Genomic DNA, 18,014 nt, shown 5'->3' with positions numbered 1-18,014 from the left:
AGGGTGTTGTAGGGAAATAGTCAGAAAATACTCTCCAGATGCAAGGTGGCTTTAATATGTCAGGATGTGGAAGGCAGAGAGAAGCCTCGGGGTCTGGGATCTTCCGTAGGGGATGAGTATTTTTTCCTGGAATCCCTGCCCTGTTGCTACATCACTACCCTGACCATTTGCCCAGCCCAGCCCTACACGCTTCAGGTGAAAGCAGAGAGAGAGGGGGCGGGAGAGAAAAGCCCATCAAGCAGCAGGCGGAGCCTCCCTGCAGGAGTCTGGCCTGGCTGGAAGGGGAGGGGGCTGTGGGGCCAGGGACGTCAGATGCCAACAGCGCCCAGGGGACCCTTAAAGTCGCTGCGCTGCCAGGTGGGCGAGGGTGTCGGCAGAGGTCCCCTGCCTCCTCGGCTGCCTCCTGAAGCCGCCTGGGCTACCCGTCCTGGGTACGCACCGTTGGAGCCTCCTGCCTGGTTTCTCATGCTTCTTTGTCTCTTCTCTAAGCCAATTTCTCGCTCCTTCTTCTGTTTCTGCCTCTCTCTATCTATTTCTGTCCTCCCCAGGCCACATCATTGCCTCTCTCTCATTCTGTCTTATCTCTTTACCTTTCTATTTCTCATTCTTTTTTCTCTGTAACTTTTTTTCTATCCCCTTTTTAGTCTCCCTTTTTTCTCTGCCTCTTTCATTCCCTGCCATTGGGTTTTCTCTGTGTCTCATTCTCAATTCCTAAATTGCAGCAAACAAGGGACAAAAGGACCCTGCAATACGCCTTGGGGTAAGGTGGGCCCTGCCCTCCAAGGGCATTGACTGAGCCCACTCAAGCAGGATTGGTGAAGACGATGTCTAGGCTGGAGAGGGCTGCTGTCTGTCTCCTCGGCTGGAGGGACAGAGCCCTGGCTTTGAAGTGGTGGCACCATCTCACTCCAGGGCCATGTCTGGATTAGCCACTGTCTGGGCATTTTTTCCCCTTGCCCAACCCACTCAGTCCCCCGGGGTGGAAAGGAAGGGGTGCTGGGCATCTGGACCAGAGCTGCATCCAGAGGTCTTTGCCAGGTTCCCAGGAGGCAGCATCCTCTGGGTTAGCACTGCTGGAGAACGCTCAGGGTCTGGTGCTCCCGTATCTCTCTACCTTTCTATTTCTCATTCTTTTTTCTCTGTAACTCTTTTTTTCTGTCCCCTTTTTGTTCTCTCTTTTTTCTCTGCCTCTTTCATTCTCTGCCATTGGGTTTTCTCTGTGTCTCATTCTGAATTCCTAAATTGCAGCAAAGCGGGGACAAACCTACCCTGCTTCGTGCCTACCCCTTCCAGGCAGTTGGCTCTGATTGCACGAGGCAGACAGACCTGTGACCCCTCTATCCAGCTATGCCCCTGCTGCCTAGCACCGTGGGCCTGGCAGGCCTGCTTTTCTGGGCTGGCCAGGCAGTGAACGCCTTGATGATGCCTAATGCTACCCCGGCCCCAGCCCAGCCCGAGAGCACAGCTGTGCGGCTCCCGAGTGGCCTGGGGGTGCCCAGGTACCGCCGGAGGCGCCACATCTCTGTGAGAGACATGAATGCCTTACTGGATTATCACAACCACATCCGGGCCAGCGTGTACCCACCTGCTGCCAACATGGAATACATGGTGAGTCCCCATGCCCACCCCCCCACTCCCTGCAGTGCCCCTTCTGGCAAATGCAGCCAACTCATCTTGGCCTAGAATGACTGGCTTTTAAGAGCTGGACCACTTGCCTGCCTGGCCCCACTAGCCAGTATCTGGGTGTCGACCTGTGGAAAGGGCAGGAGTTAATCTGCCCATTTTACAGATGAGGAAACTAAGGAAGTTACACAGCTCTTCCCGTGAGTCAGGGGCATGGGACTACGATGTAAGGGACGCCTTTGTGCACCAGGCACTGTACGTGAGTATCATCTCCATTTTCCAGAGGAATAAACTGAGACTCAGAGAATCAATTTGCCCAAGGTCACCCAGCCAGGATTTCAAACCAGGCCTGCCTGCTGCCACCTGGCATCACCACAACTGTTAACCATCGCAATCCCCTACCCAAGAATTTTGGCTCCCCACACTGGGGACCTGCACGGAGGTGTGTGGCTGGTGCTTTCCATGCTATTGTCTCTTTGCCCTAAGGGTTTGTTTTTTTTTTTTTTTTTTGAGACGGAGTCTCACTCTGTCGCCCAGGCTGGAGTGCAGTGGCGCAATCTCGGCTCACTGCAAGCTCCGCCTCCCGGGTTCACGCCATTCTCCTGCCTCAGCCTCCCAAGTAGCTGGGACTACAGGCGCCCGCCCCTGCGCCCGGCTAATTTTTTCTATTTTTAGTAGAGACGGGGTTTCACCATGGTCTCGATCTCCTGACCTTGTGATCCGCCCACCTCGGCCTCCCAAAGTGCTGGGATTACAGGCGTGAGCCACCACGCCCGGCCTTGCCCTAAGGGTTTGACTGACACACCCACACCATCCTCCACAAGCCGCTGGAGGCAGGCTTGGAGCAGTGGGGACAGGTACTGGGGAATCTCAGGCTGAGGAAAACCAGCAGCTGACCAGCAGAGGAAGCTGGGATGTCTCCCCTCAAAGAGGCAGGGCTGGTGGCTCTCACTCCAGCCCCCAAGAAGTCAGAGGAGGGCACCAACTTCTTTCTTACAGCTCCTCCCCCAGGGCCATTGTCCAAAATCAGCCTAGAGGGATGGGTTTCCAGCCCACCCAGAGATGTCTTTAGGGAGTTTGCCAGTCTGCCCCCTGAAAGACCAACACATGCCACTCGATAGCCTGAAAACTTAACTTTTTCATCGTATCCATTGACTTATCCTTGGAGTACACTTGGAACCAGGCACCGTGCTAAGCCTTATGGACACTGCTGGGAACAGAATGGGCAAGGCTCCTTCCTTCATGGAGCTGACACTTTAGTGGGAATAAGAAAACCAGCATCAACAACAAGATATTAATATATATAAGGTAACGTGAGGTGGCAATACGGTGTTGGGAGGGGTGGGGGGAATAGGAGCTGGGACGGCAGGCAGCTGGAACACAGGGGAGTCATTGACTTGTTCATTCATTTGTTAGCACCTAGAACGCCCTCCACTTTTCAAACAAATGGCACATTTATTGAGCACCTGTTGTGTGTGTGTGGCACCTGCCCCAACAGCTGTTTAATGACTGCAGGTGTCATGGAGCAGAAAGGGTTAGATGTTTCACCAGGGACTCCAGGGAGGGCATGAACATGTAGGTTTCATGTTTAGCCTGCTCCTCCCCTCAGTTTACCCCAATGCAGCATGAGGGAAGCATTCCTCAGCTCTCCCTAAAAGACTAGGCCAGACGGCTGGGTGCGGTGGCTCACGCCAGTAATCCCAGCACTTTGGGAGGCCGAGGCGGGTGGATCACCTGAGGTCACGAGTTCCAGACCAGCCTGGCCAACATGGTGAAACCCAGTCTCTACTAAAAATACAAAAATTAGCTGGGTGTGGTGATGGGCGCCTGTAATCCCAAGCTACTTGAGAGGTGGAGGCAGGAGAATCGCTTGAACCTGGGAGGCGGTGGTTGCAGCGAGCCGAGATCCTGCCAGCCTGGGTGAAACTCTATCTAAAAAAAAAAAAAAAAAAAAGGATAGGGCCAGACAACCCTGGGAAGGTACCTGGACCCCTCTTTGGATGCCTCATTTCTCCCTCCCTAGCTGACTTCTACTCACAGAACAGGCTGTCCAACTCAACAGCCTTTGTCCCAGCAGCCCTTCTCTCACTGCCCCAAGAAAGTTTGGCTCCCATTTCTCATTCTCACACCGACCAGGACTATAATGATCAGCGACTTGTTGAAGGCCTTGTTGCCTTGCTACCCTGAGTCCTCAGTGCCTAGAGATGTTGTTTGATATTTGATGAATGAACAAATCCTATCTCAGAGAATCCCAGGAAGTCAGAGCTGGAAGGGAACTCGTATTTTATTGACATATTTTCCGGTTATAAAACTTGGGGAGTTCATACATTGGAAGGTTATAAAACTGTTGAGGATGAGGAGGGCATTCACCATGTACTGATGGGGAATAATCCCTAAGATGAAAGAGCAAGGTGCAGAATAGAATGCTGCCATTTGCGTGTGTGTGTGTGTGTGTCTATATATAGAGAGCTGCTTGTACAGGTACAGAATATATACCTGTATACAGAGGACACAAGAAGCAGTGGTGACTGCCTCTTGGGATGGCATGCAGGGTGGTGGGGTTGGGGGACAAGTATAGGAGAGAGATGAGACTTTCTACTGTTCCTCCTTGGATATCTATTTTTTTTGTTGTTGCTGACACAGAATCTTGCTGTTGCCCAAGCTGGAGTGCAGTGGCACGATCTCAGCTCACTGCAACCTCTGCCTCCTGGGTTCAAGCAATTCTTGTGCCTCAGCCTCCCAACTAGCTGGGACCACTGACACACGCCACCACGCCTAACTAATTTTTGTATTTTTTTTTTTAAGACAAAGTTTCACTCTTGTTGCCCAGGCTGCAGTACAATGGTATGGTCTCAGCTCACTGCAACCTCCGTCTCCCAGGTTCAAGTGATTCTCCTGCCTCAGCCTCCCAAGTAGCTGGGATTATAGGTGCCCACCACCACACCCGGCTAATTTTTATATTTTTAGTAGAGACAGGGTTTCACTATGTTGGCCAGGCTGGTCTTGAACGCCTGACCTCAGGTGATCCGCCCACCTCGGCCTCCCAAAGTGCTGGGATTACAGGTGTGAGCCACCATGCCTGGCCTAATTTTTGTATTTTTAGTAGAGAGGGAGTTTCTCCATGTTGGCCAGGATGGTCTCGAACTCCTGATCGCAAGTGATCTGCCTGCCTCAGCCTCCCAAAAGTGCTGAGATTACAGGCGTGAGCCATCATGCCCAGATGGATATCTTACATATTAAAATTATGCATATTTTCACAATTTAAAAAAGTCTTTGAATTAAACATTTTTAATGTTAAAATAAACACATTTAGAAGATACTGCAAGGCCGGGTGCAATCCACCTGCTTCAGCCTCTCGAAGTGCCCTGTAATCCCAGCACTTTGGGAGGCTGAGGCAGGCGAATTGTTTGAGGCCAGGAGTTGGAGACCAGCCTGGGCAACATGGCAAAACCCTGTGTCTACAAAAATTAGCCAGGTGTGGTGGCACGCGCCTGCAGTCTCAGCTACTCAGGAGGCTGAGGTGGGAGGATGGCTTGAACCAGAAGGCAGAGGTTGCAGTGAGCTGAGATGGCGCCACTGCACTCCAGCTTGGGTGACAGAGTGAGATCCTGTCTCAAAAAAGAAAAGAAAAGAAAAAAAGAAAGAAAGAAAGAAAGAAAAAGAAAATACTATAAATACAATTTAAGAATTAGTGATTTTCTCATCCTTCTGGGTTCAGTCACTTCCAGGGACTGCTGAGAACTCCTGTATGAACACCGTCGACCCTGCTCAGAGCAGAGCCCAAGCTCAGAGTCAAGAGATCTGGGTGTGGACCCCAGCTCTGGTATGGACTCATGGTTGCCCTTCAAGTCATCAGCAAGCTGAGCCTCAGTCTTCTACTTTGTCACGGGGGTTTGTTGTAGGGTTCCAGGGAGATGGGGGAGAACCGGCACCAGGTAAATGTGCATCTCTGGACATGGTTGTGATGATGGTGGCTATTCCCCGGGAGAATTTCATTGCCTTTCTTTCCCCAGGTCTGGGACAAGCGGCTGGCCAGGGCTGCCAAGGCCTGGGCCACCCAGTGCATCTGGGCACATGGGCCTTCACAGCTGATGAGATACGTGGGCCAGAACCTCTCCATCCATTCTGGCCAGTGAGTGACCCTCTGCCCTTCCTTCACTCAGTCATTCAACAAACGCTCACTGAACACTTACTCTGTACCAGGTGCTGCACTTGACACTGGGATACAGTGGTGAGCAAGGCAGACAAGCTCTCCACCTGCACAGAGCCTGCATTCTAGTTAGGAGGGGCAGGCAAAACCCTAACAAAGTTGTGTATACATTGAATTGAGGCAAGTCTTGTTTTGAGAACAAACAAGTGCACAGATCGTCATGGAAAGTGAGGAGGGATTGGAAGACTCAGAAAATAGGATAAGGGGGCCGGGCACAGTGGCTCACACCTCTAATCCCAGCACGTTGGGAGACTGAGGTGGGCAGATCACTTCAGGTCAGTAGTTCAAGACCAGTCTGGCCAGCATGGTGAAATCCCACCTCTACTGAACATGCAAAAATTAGCCCAGCATGGTGGCGCATGCCTGTAATCCCAGCTACTCGGGAGGCTGAGGCAGGAGAATCACTTGAACCCGGGAGGTGGAGGTTGCAGTGAGCTGAGATTGCACCACTGCACTCCAGCCTGAGTGACAGAGTGAGACTGTGTCTCAAAAATAATAATAAATCAATAAACTAAAATAAAAATAAGGGGATAAAATAAAATAAAGGTAAGTCTGAGAATGGCAAGCCCACCCTTCTGGCCTGACTTTCTCACCGCCATTCTAACTCCCAAGTCAGACTCTGGGGATCTTCTGATCTGGGTGGCCTTGGGAAGTTATTTCCACTTTCTAAACTTCTAAACCTTGGTGTCCCTGTTTCTAAAACAAAGGTGTTAGCCTAGCTTAGTTCCTTCCAGACTTGTGGATTTCACAGGCCTATAAAACTGCAAAAAGACGTCTGTGAAACTGCTACAAGATGGTCAGATTTTTATTTTGCCAAATAAGGACGTTAGAAAAACAACTACCTTCCCATCTTTGCCATTCTGCCATCACCCTGGGGAGAGTGGGAAAGAATTAAGACCAGTCTTTTCAAGTGAGCTCAGTGGAAATTCAAGGCCCTGTTTGCATTTTTTTCATGTCCTTGACTGGTCACGACCAGCACCAGCCTCTGAGAGCCGTGAATGGTCACTCAGAGCCCTACAGAGCAGACGTCAGGTGATGCCTCCATTTCACTTCTCCTCTCTCCTGCCAGTGAACTCTTCCTGCCAGACTCCACCCCTACCCATGGCCATCATTTGAGAGGCTCACAGAGAGAAAGAAAGCGGTGTTAGAGACGAAGCTGTGCTGTCATAAATTACGGATGTGCATTCTTCCAGATTTTCTCCCTCACTAGTCATTTATGTATATTTTTATGTATTTGTGCCTCTGTCAAATATGTGTGATAGAAAAAGCCCTCAAAGGCCAGGGGCGGTGGCTCATGCCTGTAACCCCAGCACTTTGGGAGGCCGAAGCGAGCGGATCACCTGCGGTCAGGAGTTCGAGACCGGCCTGGCCAACATGGTGAAACCCCATCTGTACTAAAAATACAAGAATTAGCCAGGCGTGGTGGTGCACACCTGCAGTCCCAGCTACTTGGGAGGCTGAGGCACAAGAATTGCTTGAACCCAGAAGGCAGAGGTTGTAGTGAGCTGAGATCACACCACTGCACTCCAGCCTGGGCAACAGAGCGAGACTCCGTCTCAAAAAAAAAAAAAAAGAAAAGGCCCTCAGGTCTCCCCAGATGGCTTTTCAGACTGCAGAGGGTATCTCAGGGTGTCACACCAGTATCTGCTTTCTCCTCACATCTCAGAGGCCTAGGAGATGGTCCAAGGAGCCCTTCCTTCCCTAAAATGCAAGCTCCCCCATCTGAGATGCACCTCCTGCCTGGCCCTCTGTATGACAGTAACACATATGCTTTGTTGAGGACTTACCATGTGCTAGGTACAGGGAAGCACTTCACAAGGGTTCAGAACATGCCTGTGAGGCAGGGGCCACCGCCCTCCTGCTCCCAGATAGGAAACTGAGATGAAGGAAAGGAGGCAAAGTGACTCACCCAAGGTCACCAGCAAGTTGGCGGCCAAGCCACTTTTCCATCCTCTCACCCAGCTTCTTCTGTGCCCCCCGCCTCCCCAGGTACCGGTCCGTGGTGGATCTCATGAAGTCCTGGTCTGAGGAGAAGCGGCATTACTTGTTTCCCACCCCGAGGGACTGTAACCCACACTGCCCCTGGCACTGCGATGGCCCCACCTGCTCCCACTATACCCAGGTACTCCTCCGTCAGGGCTGGGGGCCCTGGGATAACACATCCTGCTGCCTTAGAAGAAAAGGAATGTGTGGAGCAGATATGAGAATGCAAACAAAGACCTTTATGAGCTTCTTTTCACCAAAGAAGCATATTCCTGGAAAGTTGTGTGCACACTGAACTGAGGCGAATCATTTTTGTTTTTTGTTTGTTTGTTTGTTTTTTGAGACAGAGTCTCACTCTGTTGCTGAGGCTGGGGTGTAGTGGTGAGAGCTCGGCTCACTGCAACCTCCACCTCCTAGGTTCAAGCGAAACTCCGTCCCCACCCCCAAAATTAAAATAGTTATATATATAAAGAAAGAAAACGACTGGGTGCAGTGGCTCACGCTTATAATCCCAGTAACTTGAGAGGCTGAGATGGCAGGATTTCCTGAATGCAGGAGTTTGAGACCAGCCTAGGCAACACAGCAAGACCTCATTTCTAAAAACCTTTTTAAAAATGGTGAGGCTTGGCCAGGCGACGTGGCTCATGCCTGTAATCCCAGCACTTTGGGAGGCCAAGGGGGTGGATCACGAGGTCAGGAGATCGAGACCATCCTGGCTAACACGGTGAAACTCCATCTCTACTGAAAATACAAACAATTAGCCAGGCGTGGTGGCATGTGCCTGTAATCTCAGCTACTTGGGAGGCTGAGGCAGGATAATCACTTGAACCCAGGAGGCAGAGGTTGCAGTGAGCCAGGATCACACTATTGCACTCCAGCCTGGCCAACAGAGCGAGACTCTGTCTCAAAAAAAAAAAAAAAATAGGCTTGATGGTGCACACCTTTAGTCCAAACTACTTGGGAAGCTGAGACAGGAGGATCGCTTGAACCCAGGAGGTTGAGGTTGCGGTGAGCTATGATCCTATCACTGCAATCCAGCCTGGGTGACAGTGAGATCCACCTCTCTAAAAATAATAATTTAAAAAGGAAATGAATAGAAGAATATAGAAAATATATTGGCTGTCCGGGTGTGGTGGCTGACACCTGCAATCGTAGCACTTTGGGAGGACGAGGTGGGCAGATCACCTGAGGTCAGGAGTTGAAGACCAGCCTGGCCAACATGATGAAACCCCATCTCTACTAAAAATCCAAAAAATTAACTAGGTGTGCTGGTGGGCACCTATAATCCCAGCTACTCGGGAGGCTGAGGCAGGAGAATCACTTGAAGCCAGGAGGCAGAGTTTGCAGTGAGCCACTGCACTCCAGCCTGGGCAACAGAGCAAGATCTTTCTCAAAAAAAAAAAAAAGAAAGAAAAAGAAAAGAAAAAGAAAGAAAATATGTTGGCTAATAAAAAAAGAACAAAATCATGTATTTTTGCAGGAACATGGATGGAGCTGGAGGCCATTATCCTTAACAAACTAATGCAGGAACAGAAAACCAAATACCACATGTTCTCATTTATAAGTAGGAGCTAAATGATGAGAACACATGGACACGGGAGGGGGGAACAACACACACTGGGGCCTGTCAGAGGGTGGAGGGCAGGAGGAGAGAAAGCATCAGAAAAGATAACTAACGAGCACTAGGCCTAATTCCTGGTGATGAAACAATCTTTACAAACCCCGGTCACAAGAGTTTACCTATGTAACAAACTGAACATGTCCCCCTGAACTTAAAACAAAAGGTAAACAATCCAAAAAAGAAAAAAAAAAAAGAAACCCAGATACTTTATTTCAAATTATTAAAAACATTAGAGGGCTGGGTGCAGTGGCCCGCACCTGTAATCCCAGTACTTTGGGAGGCTGAGGCGAGTGGATCTCCTGAGGTCAGGAGTTCGAGACCAGCCTGGACAACATGGCAAAACCCCATCTCTACTATAAATACAAAAAATTAGCTGGGCATGGTGGTGCACGCCTGTAGCCCCAGCTACTTGGGAGGCTGAGGCAGGAGAATCACTTGAACCTGGGAGGCAGAGGTTGCAGTGAGCCAAGATATCACCACTGCACTCCAGCCTGGGTGACCGCGAGACTGTCTCCAAATAAATAAATAAATAAATAAATAAATAAATAAAAGCATTAGTGACTGTCAGAAAAAAGAAAATATATTGGCTAGTCTGAAGGTAGTGTGTTCTCTCAATTGATTGTTTACAGTCAGTTACAGATCCAACTCCCTTCTCACAGCTGCCCTTGACTGAGTTCAGTATGAAATGAAAGAAAACATATCACACATGATAACATGACAAGGCTAGTGATTCATAAAATTCTTGTTCAAATTGTGTGTATATATGTGTCTATTTGTACACCTGTAACAATATAAAAATTATTCCCTACTGTTGTAGTAAAAAGAAAAAAAAAATAAGATTGAGAAACATTATGTTACAATACAAATGCCTCCGTTTCCTCCCCCAACACCTTGGAACAGGCAGACTGTCTCTCCCAGGAAGACGTCACCCAATGCAACTGTACAACCCCAGGGAGCCCAGGTCCCACTGAGCCCTTCTCATAGCCTCCACTGTCTCTGTCCTTCATCAGATGGTGTGGGCATCCTCCAATCGGCTGGGCTGCGCCATCCACACCTGTAGCAGCATCAGCGTCTGGGGCAACACCTGGCATCGGGCGGCATACCTGGTCTGCAACTACGCCATTAAGTAAGTGCCCGCATCTAAGGCAAAGGGGGCCCTGGGGCAGGAGGGTGGGTCCTGAGAAGTCAAAGAAAGATACAGTCCCGGCCGGGCACGGTGGCTCAAGCCTGTAATCCCAGCACTTTGGGAGGCCGAGACGGATGGATCACGAGGTCAGGAGATCGAGACCATCCTGGCTAACACGGTGAAACCCCATCTCTACTAAAAAAATACAAAAAACTAGCCGGGCGAGGTGGCGGGCGCTTGTAGTCCCAGCTACTCGGGAGGCTGAGGCAGGAGAATGGCGTGAACCCAGGAGGCGGAGCTTGCAGTGAGCTGAGATCCGGCCACTGCACTCCAGCCTGGGCGACAGAGCGAGACTCCGTCTCAAAAAAAAAAAAAAAAAAAAAAAGATACAGTCCCTATCCCTTCTTCATTCTAAGTGCCCTCAATACCATATAATTTGGGTAGTTTTTTTATTAAGGCCGAGCACGGTGGTTCATGCCTGAAATCCCAGCACTTTGGGAAGCCAAGGTGGGCAGATCCCTTGAGCCCAGGAGTTCAAGATCAGCCTGGGGAACACGGCAAGACCCTGTCTCTTAAAAAAAAATTAGCTGAGTGTTGTGGTGCTCATCTGTAGTCCCAGCTACTGGGGGAGGAGTGAGACAGGAGGGTCACATGGGGGTAGAGGCTGCAGTGAGCCATCATCATGCTACCGCACTCCAGTCTATGCAAGAGTTAGAAACTGTGTAAGAGTGAGAAACTGTCTCCAAAAAAATAAAAGTCAATTAATAGTCCTTCCTTCCTTCCTTCCTTCATTCCTTCCTTCCTTTCTCTTTCTTTCTTTAGAGGCCTTGCTCTGTTGGCCAGGCTGGAGTGCAGTGGCGTGATCTCAGCTCGCTGCAGCCTCCACTTCCCAGGTTCAAGCAATTCTCCTGCCTCAGCCTCCTGAGTAGCTGGGATTACAGGCGTCTGCCACCATGCCCAGCTAATTGTTGTATTTTTACTAGAGACAGGGTTTCACCATGTTGGCCAGACTGGTCTCAAACTCCTAACCTCAGGTGATCTGCCTGCATTGGCCTCCCAAAGTGCTGGGATTACAGGAGTGAGCCACTGCGCCCAGCCTATTTTCCCTTCTCTTTTTGAGACAAGGTCTCACTCTGTCACCCAGGCTGGAGGACAGTGGCACAGTCACAGCTCACTACAGCCTCGACTGGCTGGACTCAAGTAACCCTCCTCACTTCAGCCTCTCAAGTAGCTGGGACTATAGGTGCAGGCCACCATGCCTGGCTAATTTTTTTGTTTTTTGTAGAGACAGGGGTCTTACTATGTTGCCCAGGCTGGTCTTGAACTCCTAGGCTCAAGCAGTCCTCCTGTCAAGGTCTCCCAAAGTGCTGGGATTACAGGCATAAGCCACCCTGCCCAGCCCAATAATCCTTTTCCTTTACCCAAGTTTGAGAATCACGGAGAGAGACAGGACTGACACAGGTGGAAAGACGGTGTTGCTGAAGTCAGTAGTGGAGAATGTGGTTTAGATCTGCCGATACGCCAGCCAAGTAGGCTTACAAATATCTCACTACTGAATTAGACCTACACATCCAGTGGCAGGTAACACTGGACAGCCAAAGGCCCCTTCTTACAAGTACAGGGCCAGCACTCTAAGCTTACGACAAGAAAAATACAGCCAAGAACACATGCTCCCTGCAGGGAGGCAGATCCCAAAGAAAAGGAAGGAGGAATGAGTGTGCTTAGCTCCTCCAGTTTGCTGGGTGGGAGAGAGTTTAGGAGATGCCTTCATACAAGCCTCTTGGAAACAGGGAGCAAGCGTAATGAAACTTGCAGACATTACAGATTCTCAAAGAAAAACAAGAACAGGCCAGGTGCGGTGTCTTACGCCTGCAATCCCAGCACTTTGGAAGGCCGAGGTGGGTGAGTCACTTCAGGTTAGGAATTTGAGACCAGCCTGGCCAACATAGCGAAACCTCGTGTCTACCAAAAATACCAAAATTAGCCGAGCGTGGTGGCGCGTGCCTGTAATCCCAGCTACTTGGGAGGCTGAGGCAGGAGAATTGCTCGAGCCTCAGAAGTGGAGATTGCAGTGAGCTAAGATCACACCACTGCACTCCAGCCTGTGCAACAGAGAAAGACTCCGTGTGTCAAACAACAACAACAACAACAAAAACGAGAACAAATTATTTATTTATTTATTTATTTATTTATTTATTTATTTTGAGATGGAGTCTTGCTCTGTCACCCGGGTTGGAGTGCAGTGGCGCGATCTTGGCTCACTGCAAGCTCCACCTCCCGAGTTCATGCCATTCTCCTGCCTCAGCCTCCCAAGTAGCTGGGACTACAGGTGCCCACCACCACACCTGGCTGATTTTTTGTATTTTTAGTAGAGACGAGGTTTCACTGTCTTAGCCAGGATGGTCTCCATCTTCTGACCTTGTGATCCGCCCGCCTGCCTTGGCCTCCCAAAGTGCTGGGATTACAGGCGTGAGCCACCACGCCTGGTAAAACAAGAACAAATTTTAAGTAAACATGATATTTAGAATTCCTTTTTTTCTTTTCTTTTTTTTTTTTTTTTTTTCTGAGACAAGGTCTTGCTCTGTTGCCCAGGCTGGAATGCAATAACCAGATCATAGCTCACTGCAGCCTCAAACTCCTGGGTTCAAGCAATCCTCCCACCTCACCCTCCTGAGTAGCTGGGAGTACAGGCATGCATCACCACACCTGGCTAATTTTTAACATTTTTGTAGAGATGGTGGTCTCATTATGTTGCCTAGGCTGGTCTTGAACTCCTGGCCTCCAGCAATCTCCCTACTTGGCTTCCCAAAGTGCTGGGATTATAGGTGTGAGCCACCCACCGTGCCTGCCCCAGAATTCCAAAATTACGTAATAACCACATTTTACTGTCACATAGCCTTTGATCATTTGCAAACTACTTTCACATTATCTCACTGAAGACGTGAAAAAGGAAAAAGGGGGGAACACTAGTAAAACATTATTTCTTTTTACAAATTAAGAAATTGAGGCTCAGGGAAGTTGAGTAATTTACCAAATGTCACAAAACCAATAAGTAGTAGAGCTGGTTCAAAAGAATCAGTTTTTGATTTCAAATTCCTTCTATTGCATTATTCTGATGTTCTTGAAGTCATTAGTAGCCTGAAAAAAATTATCAAAATAAGATACTTGTTGTTTGTTAGATATGGCATCTATTGACAAAGTGTCACATTACAGCCCAGCTTTATCAGACACAGAAGAATACAAAACCAAATTCCATTACAAATAGCTTCTATATATATATATATATATATATATATATATATATATATATATATATTTTTTTTTTTTTTTTTTTTTTTTTTTACAGTGGCGAGGCCACAGCTCACTGCGGCTTCGACCTCCCAGGCTCAAGTTTTCTAGTTTGTTTGTTGACATATCAAATGTTTGAAGCATTGAGTGTTATTAGTATAGTTGTTAAGATTTTTAGCCTCTGGGGCCAAGACTGGCAGGGTTCAAATTTGTGTTCTTACTTAACTTCTCCATTCCTGTTTCTTCATCTGCAAAATGGGAATAAAATAATATCCAGTCTTGGAACTGAGTGAGATAACCCAGGTAATACCCCCAGGCTGATAATAAATGGGGAATAAGACTGATTCCTATTGTTATTACAATAGACCTAGGCTTGATACCCCTCTGCAATGCATGTACGAAGCATTTGAATACATCATTTTATCTCAGGCCTCGGCCTTCCCCTTCCCTTCTTTCCTTCCCCTTTCCTTTTCCCTTTCCCATTTCCCCTTTCTCCTTTCTCCTTTCCTTTGCTTTCTTTTCTTCTGTCTGGCCCTGTCACCCAGGCTGGAGTGCAGTGGCAGAATCTCAGCTCTGCTACCCCCACCTTCCCAGTTCAAGCAATCCTCACACCTCAACCTCCCCTGCGGTTGGGACTACAGGTGTTCACAACCATGCTTGGCTATGTTTTGTTTTCTGTTTTTGTTTTTTGTAGAGACGGGGTCTTGCCATGTTGCCCAGGCTAGTCTGGAACTCCTGGGCTCAAGCGATCTGCCCACCTCAGTCTCCCAACGTGCTGGGACTACAGGCATGAGCCACCAAGCCCAGCCCCTTTGGGGGTTAATACTACCTGGCTCACAGAATTTAAGGATTAAAATATAATGTGAGGCCGGGCATGGTGGCTCACGCCTGTAATCCCAGCACTTTGGGAGGCCAAGGCAAGTGGATCACCTGAGGTCAGTGACCAGCCTGATCAACATGGTGAAACCCCATCTCTACTAAAAGTACAAAAATTAGCCAGGCATGGTGGTGCGTGCCTGTAGTTCCAGCTACTCGGGAGGCTGAGGCAGGAGAATCGCCTGAACCCGGGAGGCGGAGGCTGCAGTGACCCGAGATCATGCCACTGCACTCTAGCCTGGATGACAATGCAAGACTCTGTCTCAAATTAAAATAAAATAAAATAAGCCTCTGTGGTGCCTTGCCCATAGTACCTGCTAAATAAATGGTGGCCATGACTAGAACTAAGTTATAAACTCTTGGGCGTGGGAAAGCCACCGTTTTCATTTCTTTTTTTTTTTTTTTTTTTTTTTTGAGACGGAGTCTCCCTCTGTCGTCCAGGCTGGAGTGCAGTGGCGCGATCTCCGCTGACTGCAAGCTCCGCCTCCCGGGTTCACGCCATTCTCCTGCCTCAGCCTCCCGAGTAGCTGGGACTACAGGCACCTGCCACCACACCTGGCTGATTTTTTTTTTGTATTTTCAGTAGAGACGGGGTTTCACCGTGTTAGGCAGGATGGTCTCGATCTCCTGACCTCGTGATCTGCCCGCCTCGGCCTCCCAAAGTGCTGGGATTACAGGCATAAGCCACCGCGCCCAGCTGACCGTTTTCATTTCTATATCCTTCTACTACAGCGATTGCAACCCTTTGTTTTTTTAAGCAGAACTTTTTTCTAAGTGGTTAAATTAAACAAAAAAAGAACTCCATGTCATCCCAGGTATCACCACCCCCACTCTCCCTGCCCCCAAACTTCTGAGAGCACCTTTTGAAAACTGAACTGAATAGCAGCTGGCACAAATTCTGATGTTCAATAGGTGCTCCGGAAGTGTTTGTTGAATGACTAAATGACCGAATGAGTCCTGTTAGGAAACCAGCAGTGAGTGTTTTTCTGAGCACTTCAGCTGATTTCACTCACGGTCACTCAACAATCACGTTTGGAGAAAAAAGATTCTATTTCTGCTCAAAGGTGTGTTCATTTAAGGTGTGAGAAAACAAGGCATTAGGGCTTGGCAAAGATAATGAATGTCTCAGGCCCGTGGTGAGATTATCAGGCAGCCACAAGCAAGGGCCAGAGGAACAATTTTAGGCTCTGAAAGGAGAAAGAGGGAGAAAAAGACTGAGCATGGTGGCTCACGCCTGTAATCCTAACACTTTGGGAGACCAAGGTGGGCAGATCACTTGAGGTCAGGAGTTCGAGACCAGCCTGGCCATATGGTGAAACCCCGTCTCTACTAAAAATACAAAAATTAGCCAGGTGTGGTAGCACGTGCCTATAATCCCAGCTACTCAGGAGGCTGAGGCATGAGAATCGCTTGAACCCAGGAGGTGGAGGCTGCAGTGAGCTGAGATCGCACCACTGCAATCCAGACTGGGTGTCAGAGTGGGACTCCCTCTCAAAACAAAACAAAGAAAAAGAATAAGAAAATCAACCCTTACAGGGGAGGCACTAATTGGTAAGGCACTAATTGGCCAGGCACAGTGCTAGGTGCATACACACATGTGATCTTTGCTGAATCCCTTAGAAAGAGGAGGTCTTCTCTTGGTTTACAAGAGAAACCAAGGTTTACAGGTTGGGCACAGTGGCTCATGCCTGTAATCTCAGCACTTTGGGAGGCTGAGGCAGGAGGACTGCTTGAGTCCAGAAGTTCCAGACCAGCCTGAGCAGTATAGTGAGACCCCCATCTCTGCAAATAATTAAAAAATTAGCTGGGCATGGTGGCATGTGCCTGTAGTCTTAGCTACTCAGAAGACTGAGTTGAGAGGATTGCTTGAGCCCAGGATGTCAAGGCTGCAGTGAGCTATGGGTGACAGCAACACCCTGTCTCAAAAACAAAAAACAAAACAAAAATTAAAAAAAAAAAAAGGAAAGAAAAAAAGAAACCAAGGCTTGCAGATGTGACTTGCCCCAGGTCCCAGGGCTGGTCAGTGGCAGCGCTGAGATCTGGACATCTGTGTGAAGGTTGCTCACCTAATGCTCCTCTGTCTCCCTGGGACCTTTTCTCTTCCAGGGGCAACTGGATTGGCGAGGCCCCGTACAAGATGGGAAGGCCGTGCTCCGCCTGTCCCCCCAGTTACCAAGGTAGCTGCAATAGCAACATGTGCTTCAATGGGCTGAAATCCAACAAGCTCCCGTGATTCTGAATTTTCCCTGGGCTTTGGTGTGCCGCCAGCTGGGCCTGACCCTCCATGTCCTGCCCTCAAAAAACTGGGTGGAGAAATAATTTCTTCTTCAAAGGAGATGAGTTAGAATTACCCCCTATTTAATTTTCCCTCCTAGATTCCCTTTCTTAAATGTCCAACATGGGTCAAAAGAAGATGACCTCCTTGCCTGCCTTCTTTCCTAGTTGCATCTTTCTTTTTGTGGGCCTCCGGGAAAGAGTCCTGCATCTTTCATTAATTCAGTTCTCAGAGAACCAAGGCTGGAAGGCATAGAACTGGCACCTTAGGACCAGGCATAATGGCTCACACCTATAATCCCAGCATTTTGGGAGGCTGAGGTGGGAGAATCACTTGAGTCCTGGAGTTGGAGAACAGCCTGGAAAGCATGGCAATACCCCATCTCTATTTAAAAACAAACAAACAAACAAAAAACCTGGCACCTCAGTTTTGTAACTCTCAGGCTTTGCCAAACCCAAATGACTTTGTCCATCCAATGAAAGGAATTCCACCAGGTGTGGCTGTTCACACCTGTAATCCCAGCATTTTGGGAGGCTGAGGTGGGTGGATCACCTGAGGCCAACAGTTTGAGACCAGCCTGGCCAACACGGTGAAACTCCATCTCTACTAAAAAGACAACAATTAGCCAGGAGTGGTGGCTCTCGCCTATAATCCCAGCTACTCGGGAGGCTGAGGCAGGAGAATCGCTTGAACCTGGGAGGCGGAGGTTGTAGTGAGCAGAGACCGAGCCACTGCACTGCAGCCTGGGGACACAGCGAGACTCTGTCTAAAAAAGGAAGGAAGGAAGGAAGGAAGGAAGGAAGGAAGGAAGGAAGGAAGGAAGGAAGGAAGGAAGGAAGGAAGGAGGGAAGGAAGGAGGGAGGGAGGGAGGGAGGGAGGGAGGGAGGGAAGGAAGGAAGGAAGGAAGGAAGGAAGGAAGGAAACCTGCTTTCATTCATTCCATAACAGTCAACCAGTTTCTGGGCAGCCTTTGAGGACTTGTGATTCCCTCCCTGAGTCGGGCGCATTTCAG

At 49.0% G+C, this 18,014-nt stretch overlaps 1 protein-coding gene across 1 annotated transcript; it reads left to right on the top strand.

Moving 5' to 3' along the window:
• The first annotated feature begins 1,347 nt into the window (after nt 1-1,347).
• LOC105496400 (R3H domain containing like) lies at nt 1,348-16,960 on the top strand. Its single transcript, XM_011766787.2, has 5 exons — nt 1,348-1,608; nt 5,637-5,755; nt 7,823-7,955; nt 10,448-10,563; nt 16,834-16,960. The coding sequence occupies exons 1-5, from the start codon at nt 1,348-1,350 to the stop codon at nt 16,958-16,960; spliced, it is 756 nt and encodes a 251-aa protein (XP_011765089.2).
• Nucleotides 16,961-18,014: the final 1,054 nt, after the last annotated feature.

Source organism: Macaca nemestrina, chromosome 15, assembly GCF_043159975.1.
Source record: "Macaca nemestrina isolate mMacNem1 chromosome 15, mMacNem.hap1, whole genome shotgun sequence".
Lineage (NCBI taxonomy): Eukaryota > Metazoa > Chordata > Mammalia > Primates > Cercopithecidae > Macaca > Macaca nemestrina.
The sequence above is the reverse complement of the archived record's forward strand: the minus strand, read 5'-3'. Positions and strand labels throughout refer to the sequence as shown.